At 39.8% G+C, this 13,786-nt stretch overlaps 1 protein-coding gene across 1 annotated transcript in view; it reads left to right on the plus strand.

Moving 5' to 3' along the window:
* Positions 1 to 13,363, plus strand: part of LOC116312205 (protein shisa-7-like) — a 30,132-nt gene extending 16,769 nt beyond the window's left edge. The window contains exons 6-7 of the mRNA XM_039606189.1: positions 6,632 to 7,013; positions 7,787 to 13,363. Coding sequence (XP_039462123.1) covers positions 6,632 to 7,013; positions 7,787 to 8,222 — 818 coding nt within the window. The 3' untranslated portion in view covers positions 8,223 to 13,363. The remainder of the gene's footprint in view (positions 1 to 6,631; positions 7,014 to 7,786) is intronic.
* The last annotated feature ends 423 nt before the right edge of the window (positions 13,364 to 13,786 follow it).

The following is a 13,786-nucleotide window of genomic DNA, read 5'->3' on the forward strand; positions in this document are numbered from 1 at the left end:
GAGGAAAATCAGGGGAAGGCTGGCTGGGTGAATAAGGATGCAGCATTGGGGGAATGCTAAGGAAGATGGAGATGCTGTGAGCTCGAGTGAGCAGATTGAGAAGAAAGGAGAGAGAGGCAATGAAAGAAAGGAAGAAGGGATTTGAAGGAAAAAGAGATGTGGAGGCAGGGGGAGGGGCGTTGGCTGGCTGGTCCGCAGGGGCCTGGCTGCCTTCGACGGAGAAGAAAAGACGTTGGAGAGGCAGTGGCTGGTCGCCTCTCTCCCTCTCTCTGTTTTTACCTCTCTCGCCCTGTGATTGCCAAAGACTGCAGGGGGAGGGGAGTCGCCTCTGCAGGCTGAGTGATGGATCGTTACTACGTGGGGGGTCATATGTGTGCGCGTGTAAGCGGCGTGGCGCTTCGTGAACATGGAAGCATTAATGAGGTGGAAGAAGGGTCCAGATGAGGTTCTTTATTATTTCAATTCAATCAAAATAAGGAAACACTTCAACAGATAAAAAGGCTTCCTCTCATTATACCGCACAGAGAACAGAAACCTTCATATTCATGAATGAGCATCTCGGTCGATGTCCTGCAGCCTTTTTAAGGAAATTCAGAAAAATCCCAGAGAGAAACAGATGCCATTCCCATAATTCACCTCTTTTCTGCTTTTTCTTCTTCTGTTTGGTCACCATGTTTTTCTCTCTCTCTTTTGTTGTCCCTCCTTCATATAATTGCACTTCCTCAAATGACTGAGCAAATTAATTTATATTGCAGGTGGTTGTGTTCCTGCAGCATGAATGAGCACTGCATTTTGTTTGATAATTAGAAATCACCTCTTGATAATGAAGAAAAAACCAAGGAAATACATTTTGCGGTAGCTGTAGCATGCACTTCACTTTGACAAACTGCTGTTTTCTGAGGTTTGTGCAGGTGGCTCTGTTTTCTCTCTCTGCTCCATGACTGAGAGACGATACAAGAGAATACATGCAGGAGTTCAGAAGAACTGCATAGTTTTAATTTTAAGTGAAACTTGCTGATTTTGTTTTGTGCTTTTTCACACTCTAACCAATCGTGGTAGATGGCTGCCCCTCCCTGAGTCTGAATCTACTCACAGAGATTTGTCTGATTGTCTGAGTTCTTCCTCTGATAACATAGGATCTTTTATTTAAAATATAAAGTACTTATGGGTGGCTGTTGTTAATTGGTGCTGTATGAACAAGTTGAATTTACCAGAATACCTGGAACCAGGAAATCTACAGGGTTGGTGTGTTTTATGGAGGAAATTTCAAACTCACAATGACAATCAAAGAAGTGAAATTCAGACTTCCAACGACCAAATTAGTTACTCATAATCTACACAGATCAGCTGCCTGTGGGTGAAAATGTCTCAGCCCATACCCACTCAAGAAAGTACAAGAGAAAACAAAAAGGAAAAACACTACGATACACTAATGTAATGCTGAAAAGCTTGACTACACGGAGTTACATGAACTGACTACATGAACAGAAAAAGCTCCACAGGTTATATACACATACACACAGCTTAGCTTAGCTAATCGTAAACAGGTGTGGCAGATTCAACAGCGGTGGAAGTGTTGAGGGAGAAGGAGACAATTACAGAAGAGGGATCGCTAACAGAGACAGGAAGTAACACTAACAGCAGGAAATGACTTAAACCTAAACATGACCAAAATCCCAAAAAAGTGATGCAGTCAAAGTCGATTTTCCATTGCAGTGTTTCCTAACTGAGAGAAGCGACCTGGAAGCATCCGTGTAGAGCTGGTCAGATTCTCCAAATACTGAGGAAAGCTGCGCAAGTGCTTCCTGTGTTACCTCGTTTAGCAGAGGATGCACTGGAGCATCCTTTATGAAAGAACTCAACCTATTTCCATCCCATTGTTCATACCAACACACCATCTGACACACAAACTGATGCAGATCGTAGAAATGTTACTTATAGTTTTCCAGTTCATGCCATGGCCTTCTGATGTGTTTAGAATTTGTTAAACCCAGAGCTGAACTCTAAACTTCTGTAGTAACCTCTTTATTTACGCTCATTTTTAGTGGATTTATATAAACTCTCTAAATCCAGTATGTGAGTGATGTTAATTATCCACAGTGTGTTTACGGTCCAGGCTGCATTAGTAATGTCCGTTGTCCATTCAGGATTATCATGAATGAACTTTTACTTTGAATCAGCTGGAAAAAGTGGGGTAATATGCTGATTTAGTACACTGAGGTACAGTTTTCCTAAATCCTTCTAAAATCTTCTTTACCTTTTCTTCACCCGATGTTTTCCACTGAGGACAAGAAAGAGGAAAAGGAGGTCGGAGCTCATTTTTTAGACTAACTTCACCCCAAATGCTCAAGTGCCCGAAATCTGCTTTCATTTCTAATAGCCAGCAGGGGGCGACTCCTCTGGTTTTGAGAAGAAGTGCAATGAGAAATGTACAGGAAAAAACCGAAACACTCTACCTTTCAAATTTCAAGTCATATGAGCGTGCAGTGTTTCTTTTGGTCCGTTGTCTTTTACCAGGTTTGATTTCCAAATGCTCAGCTTGAGGCTTTACATCACGATGTCGCAACCAGTCATTGTGGCTACGTTTATCTTCAGTCAATGTTGCTCTTAAGTTTCATTCTTAGTGGCATTAAACACATCCCAAAGATAACTTGCCTTAAGCTGTAGCTCACGTTTCACATTATACTACTGAATCTACTAATCTTACAGCTGCGACACCAGCTAAGCTCTTACCTTCCTATCGTGGCACATTTTCTCCCCTCATTACCAACACCAGACTTGCAGTGATGGCAGCGAGCGCTTTAAACATGAAGCAGTCACTTCGTCTGTGCTGGATGATTTTATTTCCCAGACACTGATCGCTTTCACAGAGGAATGTAAAACCCTTTGTTAAGCAGATTCAGGCTGAATCATTCATTCACTTCTACTTGTCTGATTATTAGATTCCTGCTTTTTCAAAGAAAACCACCCTGAATGTCAGTTTTAGTGAAACACTCCTTCAAATGGAGAATAAAAAGTTGTCATTGTGACACATAAAGAGGGAATATGGCCTCCCCTCAGCCTTTCTCTGAAACCTGATCCTTTTGATGCCGTTCCCCAGACGGCGCTGCAGAAAGGACACTGATAAAGGCTTCTTTGTCTAAGGAGGGCAGCCAGGGAGAAACCTTGAGATAATTTAGCCTTATTGGAGGGGAGTAAACAGAGAGCGTGAGGGAGAGTGAGGAGAAAGACCGAGAGGAGGGAGAGATTGAGGACAGAGAGAGGAAAGAGAAGCAGAGAGAAAAGCCTGAACAGCGGGGAGAAGGTGAAAAAGCAACAACAACTAGACTGAAAAAAGAAAAGTGTGGAGAATAGTGAAGACAAAGAGGCAAACAGAAGGAGGGGAAGAGACCTGAGAGAGAGAGCAAAGAAAAGGAAAGAGGGAATGAAGAGGTAGAGAGAGGTGGCTGGTTAAAGGTCAGCTTTAAATTGGCTCTTGGGGAGCTGCTTCCATGGAAATGCTTTGAAGATTAAAGTGGGCTCGGGCTACGCACAGAAGCAATGCTTCTCACTATTAGTGAAACTGACTAACTGCTTCCCTCTCCTTCATTCCTTTCTTCTGTCTTTACGTTGTTCCTCGACTTCTTTGTTTTCACATCATTTATGCTGTGAAACATCTTCTTTCGCTGCCTTTAAAGCCTATTTTCACCTCACGTCCTCTCTGTCTTTGGCCTTGAGCTTGTCTTCTACCTTTATTCTTTTATGCCTCATGCAATATACAGCGTATCTCTCCTTTTGCATTATCCATTTGTGCCTTCTGTCTTTGTCCTCCTGTGACAAAATGTCTTTCTCACTTTTTCATTTCCTCCTTTCTCTCTTGGATTCTTTTTTCTTCTCTTTCAAGACATTTAAGGTCAGTTTCTTACTACACAAGACATTTCTTGCTCTAATTTGTTCGCCCTTTCTGATAATATATTTTCTTTAATTTCTTTTGTTTTTTCTTTTGACCTGCTTCTCCCTTTTTATTGCTCCACTATTTATCTGATTCTCACAGTCTCACAAGACCATTTAGTAGCTTTATAGCTTCATTATGTCAGTGAATTTGAGCTCTTTGCATGATCTTCATGAGCAGGTCTTTGATACTTTTTTCCTGCACGGACAAGAAGCATTAAAATTTTTAGTAAACGATTTTAATTTCAACATCTTTTGATGATGATGAAGATCATAATATTTTATTACTGCTGCTCTCCAGCTACTAAATGGACCTCTCAGGATGTGTTTTCTCAAAATCTCTTTCTTCCTTATTTTAACTGAAGCCATATTCACACATGAGTAACTAACAGTACCATCGAGCCACATTTTTGGGATCTGCAGTTGTCCTTTCTCACATGTAGCAGACAGCAGGGGATCGTTTGCTGCCTCTCGTGACTAGAAATACTGTTTTCATGAAGATGGAGCATGTAGGAGTCATGACACATGACGCCCACTTGCACACTTGTTGTGAATTCACAGGACAGTTACTTGCACCATTGTCACATGTGCACAGTCGGACATTAAAACTGAGACATTATTTAAGGAGGCATTTAAAGATCTATGGGAAAATAGATGGTAAAGAGGCCATTAGGTAGCTGTTGTACTGACGGATGCCCTCATTAACAATTTAAATGTCATTGTTGTAGTAAAGATGAATGTAAATGCAGTTTTTTTTAACCTTTTTAAACAAAGGGTTAAAAATATTGTATTAGAATTAGCATGGTGTTTGAATTGAGTCATTGGGGACACCATAACGGTGTGAATCTGTACTTGAATCTTGACTCTGCCCTCACTCAGCCTGCTTCTGCCATAGGTTTCTTCCTGTTAAGAGTTTTTCCTTCCCACTGTCGCCCAGTGCTTTTTCATAGTGTGCCATCTGATTGTTGGGGGGTTCTCTCTATTTTAGAATAGAATAGAATAGAATAGAATAGAATAGAATAGCTTTTTATTGTCACTGTTACAAGAACAGTGAAAGGCAGTTTGGCATCTCTCCATGTGTGTGAAGTACACAATAGCGTAAGTATTTACACAATGACAAATTTACATTTACACAAGAAAGATATGTACAAGTTATACATACACCTGCAAACATACACGCACATACATACATATATGTATATATACATATTTGCATCCGTACATGCATACACACACATATTTCCACATACACGCTTACATCTATATACATACACATACATGCCATCTAACTAGCAGGTGCATTGAGAGGTGCAGTGTGATCAGTGATATTGCACATTGAGTGTGTGGCGGGGATGATATTGCACATTGAGTGAGGGTGGGGTGGGGGTGCTGTTGGAACTATACTAAATAATGTTATAATAAATACAGTTTAAAGAGGTAAGGGTGTTGTTTGCATTGAAGTATAAACAGAAATACGATTTATAAATAAGGTGTAATGTCCATGAGTGTTGGCAGTAGGCTATTTACCTGACAATATAAAGCATCAGGAGTAGACTGTTTTGATTTGGTGCTATATACATTTTTCCGGACATCACTAAACTTTTGAAGCGGATTCAATACAAATGGGGTTTTGAACTGTCCAGATTTGACGGCTAAGTTGTGAGACTTGCCTCATAAGGACTTACACAGCAGGTTAGAGACGGTTATATCCTCCCATTTATGGACTGGCCCAGATAATGTAGAGCATCCCTTTGGGTTGAGACAGAAAGTGAAAAATAGAGTTCAGGCAACTTGAGCTGCAGTGCGTCATGCACACATACATACGGCTCAATCTCATGTCATATACCAAACACAGCCTCTCAGTTTAAGCTGCCACATTTCCCATCTCTCTTTCAGACCTGATGGAGTCGGTGCTGCCCTGCATGCTCTTTCAACACCTCCACCACACCAGCATCCACCTCCAGTGACATATTTAATTATCACTTCCTACTAGCATATTTATGCTTTGTCCTTTGTGTCTCAGTCATCCAGGTCATAGTAATCTTAAGTGTTCAATCGAAGGCTTTTTGAAGAGGTTTCACCTCTCATCTGAAAGGCTTCGTCATTTCTAAAAGCTGGGTGGATTCCTTTAGTTTCCCCTTATACCGTCTGTTTTCTCGGCCGGTTGAGTTTTTACAGTGAATGATGAGAATGGACCCTGGATGCAAAACTAATGGGATGCCTCATGTGTATAGTAGTAAAAGATGCATGATACTGCCAATGTAGCCAGCAAGCTTAGATTATACATGAAGGCATTTCAAACCTTAACCTGTATTTTTTCTTAAGACTTGCAGGGGGTGTTGTATAAAAGAGAGACCCTTTTCTGATGAGTTCATGGCCTCTACCTAAATTTTGGTCCCTTTTTTTTCACAGCAAGCTTGTGGAGTAATGAGTTGTCCATTTTATCTCCAGTCCCATAAAGGCAACGATTTCTGATTCTATGAAAGTTTTGTTCAGTAATCAAACTTTAAATTTGTAACAATGTATCTTTATGTTAATTCCAGAGACTTACCTGAGAATGACTACAGTGATTAAACCTTTTCTATCAAACCAAACAATCAGCTGTATATAATCGTCAATAATTATCATTCTGTGTTAATCATCAACATATAAAATAGCTTTTTACATATTACATATTTCTCTTTGTGTTTTTGTGAATCAGAGAAAGAACTCGATGAGTACTCCAGCTACTACAACTCCAAGCGCCGCTCCAACAACGCTCCGCCCTCCTTCCACTCCTCTCAGCACCACCTGCCCTGGGGAGGGGACTACACGCTGGGATCCAGAGGCACGCTACCCCTCCACGGCTCTCGACCCCACCTCCACATGCCGCCCTCCACCCCGAACCCATACCCGCTCCCTTCCCAGACACAGTACACCAGTTCCAGCTTCGATAGGCCACCACGCCGTGTCCGCTCCCAGGACCAGCTGCTGGCATTAGGGGAAGGCAACACTCTGTCCCGTCTGTCCAAGAACCAGCAACACCAGTACTACAAAGCCATGATGAGCACCAGCAGGAGCTCTACATCACAGACACTCCGCAGGTGAGATCGGGGATAAGAGGTGAGGTGTGATCAGATAGGACAAAGAGAAGGAGCAGATGAAATACTAAAGACAAAGGAGACAGATCAGAGAAGAGGAAGACGAGAGAAAAGAAGGGATCATAGAGATATGAAATGACATGAGAAGATGGAGGTGAGATGAGTCACATCCCATTAAGAAAACATAAGAACAAAGGGAATCAGGGTGTAATATTTAATCAATATCAAGAGTGGGACAGTTTCATTAAAGTTTAAAGAGTCTGGCAAGGTGAGGGTTCACGCTATTAAATTTAAGTAACAAAAATTCTGTTTGGGATCCCATATTATACCTTATTTAACTAGTTAAAATCATATATGTCCTAAAAGTAATCTTTAAAGTTTGAGCTCGACACAGTTTAGCTCATTCATCCTTCAAAACACATCACAACTAACAGGCTGTCTCATTGTCTGTACCCTTAAATAAAATGGAAATGGTCTTTCTGCCATTTCCATGAATACCCATAGACTAACCATTATCATCACGCAAAGCTACTCTAGTAAATAAAAACATGGAGCTGAAAAAGCGCATAATACTTCAAATTTCCACAATTTAAGATGGTCCCCTCAGAGGTGTCATGATTCTAGAAGTTTAAATTCAATTCCATTACCCAGGAAAGTACTCTATACCATTTTCAAATCATAAAGCTTCCAGTAAAATTAATATTCATGTTGATTTGGGATTCCAGTGCAAATATTGTGATACTTTTATGACACTGACAATAAGTCTGTGTTTCCAGGTCCCATGAGCGGCTCCTGGTCTCCCCTGACCGTCTGGAGGACCGGCTGATGACGATGGGTCTGTTGCCGGGAACGAGTGAGCGAGGGGGAGGAACCGGGATGGTTCCCACCATGGGCCGGCTCAGCCACCACCAGAAGGCTCAGTCACAGCAGAACATTTGTGTCACGCCATCCATGGACCGCCACCACATGATCAAGATGAACTCCCACCCCACACCAGGCCACGAGCACGACCGCAGCACCGCGACCATGTCCGGCATGGGCATGCACGGTGGCTGGGACTCCCACGGCGTGACAGGTGGAGGCCACCCCAACGCCCGACGTATGGCTTTCGCCAGCAAGAGGCAGAACACGATTGAACAGCTGCACTTCATCCCCGGAGGAGGTGGAGGCCAGGGACTCCGGACTGGGAGTAAGAATGAGGTGACAGTGTGAGAGGAAGAGCGGTGGAGAAGAGGTGCAGATGAAAAGAAGCTGAAGACCAGATGAAGAGAGGGAAGCAGCGAGGTGTTTAGTGTGAAGATATGAGCAGGAAATGGCAAAGAAACAAGCAAGTGGTTTGATATCAGCTGGCTCCCTGACAGGGCTGCTCTCAGCTGCACACAGCCCCCTTCATAAAATAAAAAGTGGTGGATGGCAACATTAGTGAGTAAAGCCAATTGATTCTCTCTTTGTCACTTGTGTATTGGAAAAGAGAAATTTCACCTATTCTTTGTGAAGAGAAGACAAATGCCCAAGTAAAGAGCAAAAAAAAAGAAAAGAAAAAAGCAGTTAAAGGCTGCTGGGTATTCGCTGTGACTTTTATTGAAGGATATCCACTGAGTCAAATTTGTTGAATTGTCCTTGAGTTTTGTTGCGCTGTCCTCTGAGTCCTCGAGTGCTCCGACAGAAATTCATCCATCTTTGAATCCACTGTGGATGTCAGAGCGCCGAGACAGAGGCAGACGGGTTTGCTTGTCAGTGTATTTATACAAGTATTTAAAACCAAACAAGTTGCTTTTGTATGAAATTAACCTGATACTATTACTGCTACTACTACTAATAATAATAATATTAGCATAACTGAGCCCTGTAGGATTTTGTGTATACTTAGTTGAAAACATATTTATCCTTTAGCCAGCCACTTTGTAATGTAAAGACTGGTCACGTGATCAGTCTGTCATTTCTTTCTCTAGTCGTGATTGGACTATCAAAGTAAAACTGCTGAAATAATGCAGCAGTTAACTCTCATTTGATTTCTTTATAGCTCGATTCACTCAAGCTAAAGATAAATAATAAAATGAGCCATTTAGAGATGAAAAGCAAGTCAAAGTGCTGCCATAAAGGCCCAGTCACACCAGCATTTCACGAAAACTCCCAAGAACTAAGTGCCAGTTAATGATAAAGGGAAGGATAAAAATAAAGAAGGTTGAGGAGCTATTGTGAATGTGTTAGCAGTTATCTAACCGTGTCTCGAGTTGCTACTTCTGAAACATTTTGAATCCAGATGTTCGCCTGTGTTTCTGGTGTGACCGGGCTTTAAAAGTAAAGTCCACTTTGCAGTATGATTTTAGCTAACTATGCTCTTGTACAGTGAAATCTAGTGGGTGTATATCATCTATGAAACATTGTGTAATTCGTAGGGTAAGAAAGTTTTGAACTGAGCCAATCTCATACATTGACTGACTGACCAAACATTCTTCAGCAACTGTAGGGTTTCCGCCAGTCTACCACAGACTTAGCAGCTTTTTAATTGACCACCTCCCACACTTTTTAAAATAAAAGCTACATTTGTAACGTTAACTAATGTATCTTATTATCCTGGTGTTACTGTTACCCATTTTTCAGATCAGCTTATAGTACAATAATTTTAAAAAGAAAATAAAGAACAATGTTAAACTTAAAGCATTAGCTTTGGTGGACATTTACTATTTACAAATGACAGTAAGCTACATGATTCCTAGCCATAAGTGAACAACTTTAACCATGTTGTGGGCTCTGTGGGTGGTATAGCACAGTAAAGTGGGAAAAAACTTTTTTTGTCACTCAATTTGTATCCAGAGATATAAAGTGAGAGCTAACTGCATATTAAGTCTGACATCATTGGCCATTTCTGGTCCCAAAAGCAAAGAGCCACTGAGGAACCTTTGAGAGTTAAAAAATTCCAAATTCCAAGCTTGAATGAAATGATCTGTGCGCTTGTTCTCCCAGTAAAGTTTAACATTCCAGCAATCATGAAAAAGGTTTACTAAGCTGGAGTTAGCATTAAGTTATTTGATTGATTGGTAATTTATTTCAAACATGTAAACAATATACAGGTACATTTAGAAAAGAAAATAAGAGAGAGAAAAAAAATACTATACAAAAAAATCAATACATTTCGATATAGCTGCCGTTCTGATTAATTTACATGTTGAAATGGAGTGGGAAGAAGTAAACAAATTATCAGTTAATATTTAGTCAGCTTCCTTACTGATATAATTTGTAATAAAATATAGTGAACAGATTTCTGATATACTATATACTATAATATAAAGTTAGTTGATCTTGTCAAGTGAAGCTAAGCTAGTTGACATATACCTGGTGCCATTTGCTATACAGAGCAACGTTTAGTCTAAAACAAACTAATATAAAGTCCAAGTTGAGGTTTCTTGCTGAGACAAATGTCTTCATTGAATCAGACCAGGAAGCCAAGTCCATCTTTTATGTTTCCTATGATTTCATTGACAGGAAGAAGATAATAAAAATGGAACGCACTTCACCTAAGATAACATCTGAGCCTCATCTATGACATAAGGTTATGAAAAATGTAAAAAGTCCTGAGCCTAAGTTGAATGCTTACACTTTGTGTCTGAGACACCGTTAGCTCATGGCTAGGATAGCTAGCTTTGGAGAATAAAAAGGCACTTTGTTGGAAAACATTAAAATAGTTTCTGATTTCTAGTTAAAGTGATTTTGGATGGCAGTTATTAAGACTTGGGAGAATAATTTTCAAAAGCCAAAAATCCCATTTTAAAAACACCATTAATTCTACATTTGGACCCATAAACAGGGTTGTTTTATTATCGCTCAACAAAATGGCCAAAATGTTTCTGCTATAGTGGATTGATGGTGCAACATCAGCAATGTTAAATGGTGGCTGGGGTCGACAACTTTTCTGGCGGAAACCCTGAACTGTTCAAAACTTTTCATTGCAAGCTTGTAGAGGGGTCGAGGGTTTTGTTTCTGCCGCCGACTGGTATTAAACCAACCCTCCTGTACGTCTACAGCACCACACGTTTTCCTGCAAGTTTAGCTGCTCACCTCGTATGAAGGGAAAGGGTGGCAAATGGGTTCGAGGCGGTGGGGGGGGGGGACAATGGACACTTCACACCAAGGGCTAAAATGAATTATCTTTGTGTGTCTATGCTCTGTACAGTCTCTGCTTCTCATTTTCATTTTTCCTGTGAGTCGGGAGGCATGCTCGTGCATATTTTTCACAGATTTTTTTATTTTTATTCTTCTTGTGTAGAGAGAAAAAAAATTAAAATGCAAGGAAACTGTGCAAAGCAAAAGAACTTTTGTGTACCATGTAAAGACACATAACCATTTTAAAAAGTGGCGGGTGAAGCGTTGACCATAATGATGTCATATTTTGTACATTTTTTTGGGTTTTCTGGCTGTGAGATGGACCTTCTGGCCACGCTGGCTGGATTTACCCTTTCTGGGGTTTCAAGAGAGGCCTTGTTTAAGGTTCCACTCTCGAGTTGTATTTCGATAAAGACAGACATGATTGATTACTGTGTGAAGCTTCCTGCCAGCCATTTTTAGTGTTTTAATACATGTGCTCACGTGTTAATGGTTTATGTAGAAGTTCCCCCTCAATGACACTATGAACGCTATTATCATGAGCTCTCTTTCTTTCTCTTCTACTTAAACATGTATTTATTTTTTTAATCTCTGTGAGTTTAATGTATAATCCTGGATTTTCAGTATTAAAAACTTTCTAGTGGAATTTAAAAAAAAGAATAGAAGAAGAAAAACCCTTTGTATTCACGAGAACAAAAAAGAGCTGATGCAATCATAGAGAAAAGAAGAAACGCATGACGGTGTCAGAAGCCAGTGTTGGTGATGTCATAGTGCTGACTTATGATGTCACGGCGTGTATGTGCGTAAATGTACATGCGTCTGTTTTAGTTTGTGTGCCCGTGCGTGTAACTTTCTGTGTCTTCTTATTCTTCTTAGGAATGCTGAACCTCATTATTATTTATTTTTCTTCTTTTTTTTGGACCAAGCTTGGGGTACGTCTTCAGCACTCGAGTCACTGCGTGTTCATATCAAGCTCTAATGACATTTTCAAAGCCTGTTGTTCTTTTAAAAATTCATTTTTTTAAAGGGACATTATTCAGTCAGCTTTTCTTGTCGAGCTACGTTCACCAAAGTGAGGACTTTTCAGACGTTTGAAAATGTAACTTACTGAAGGCTTATATTGTGTCAGGTTTTGGTGTTTTAAGAGAAGCTGAGTGCGTTAATTTATTGGTTTTTAAGTTTGTGTCACTGAAATTTGAATTTAAAGGTACTTTTTTGTAAACTTTGATGTTTAAAAATTCTTTAAAACGTTCCAAAATGAACAAAACTATGAAAAAGAAATGTGAAGAAACAACCACTGTGACTTTATATATAAAACATACACTGTTTGTGTGGAAGAGACATCAAGTGAAGTTGGAATGGGGTACAAATAGTCTTACCTTTATTTAACCAGGTAAGTCAAAAACAGCACATTTTTACTTATGACCAACCAACATTTCGACTGCCTTGTCTTGATCAAAAAATAGGTCAAAAACTATCAGACGTAACCACCGTGACATCGCCCACTAGTTTTTGGAGTCCTGTTTTGAAGCCTTGAGATGAGCATTTTCAGTACCTGACCTGACTGAAAACCTCAATCAAATTCTCCCAAGGGTAATTACAAAAAGTACCTTTAATATATGTCCACAAAAACTTTTTTTAAAGAAATGTTTTCCTCTGAGCTTGTTTAAAAATACATTTAAAGGCACAGAAGACGCTTTATTTAAGCTGCAATACGGCCAAAAGAGGAGAACACAAATTGCATTTAAAGGTTGTTTTCTGTGGAGAGCAGTTGTTGCTGATGTGGAGCAGAATGTAAAGTGACCTGACTTTGGCTGATGTTAGAACCATAAAAGAGCACGAGGCGTAAAATAAGAAGGGAGGGGAATTCAGTTGTATTTTTAATGTCTCGCTCATTTCTCCTCATACCTTCAAAAGTCTGATGCAGATGTTATAATCCATGTTCAGTTAATTGGTCCCCTGATAAAACTGTGTGCGTGTAGGTGTGCGTTTGTGTGCTTGGGTGTGTGTGTGCGTGTGTGTTTTAACCACTGGGGGGGTGTTGGGAGGCATGGGCGTATTTGTATTCTCGAAGCTACTCTGCATACCTCAAATTGTATAATACATTTATTTATTACATCCCCTTATATGTCTATTTCCAAGAATATCCAGACAAAGGTCTCACAGATGTGCAACCCTTTTGTTATTGGTGATCAATTCTTGCGTTTGTAGAAATCATACTGTTTAATTGATAATAACAATAAAATTAAATACCACTAAACTTTGTTTTTCTGTGTGGTGTGATTAAATATTACTGTTTTTTAATATTTAGGTCACATTTTTATGTTTAGAACATTTTATTAATATATTTAATGTTGATCCTGACTCCCTCTGCTTTTTACAGAAGTTTTTTAGTAGATTTATTTTTTTTCCCTTGCACTGTAAATAATTTCAGATTTACAGGCCCTCTGAGTAAATAGAGTTGAAATGAAAATTTCACCTTATTTTTTTTCCAGCATTTTTGACCTTTCATAACTTCCTAAGTATGGAGACATCGACATGAGATGTTCAGGGTTAAGAAAAAAAACCCACAAAAAAAATGCATTTGAGCTCTGCTAAAAGTTACAAATCAATTTTACATCAACTTTCTACATACATGGATGTTTAAATTGTTCAGGAAAACGTCAAAAAGT

The sequence above is a fragment of the Oreochromis aureus genome, linkage group 22 (genome assembly GCF_013358895.1).
Source record: "Oreochromis aureus strain Israel breed Guangdong linkage group 22, ZZ_aureus, whole genome shotgun sequence".
Classification (NCBI taxonomy): Eukaryota; Metazoa; Chordata; class Actinopteri; order Cichliformes; family Cichlidae; genus Oreochromis; species Oreochromis aureus.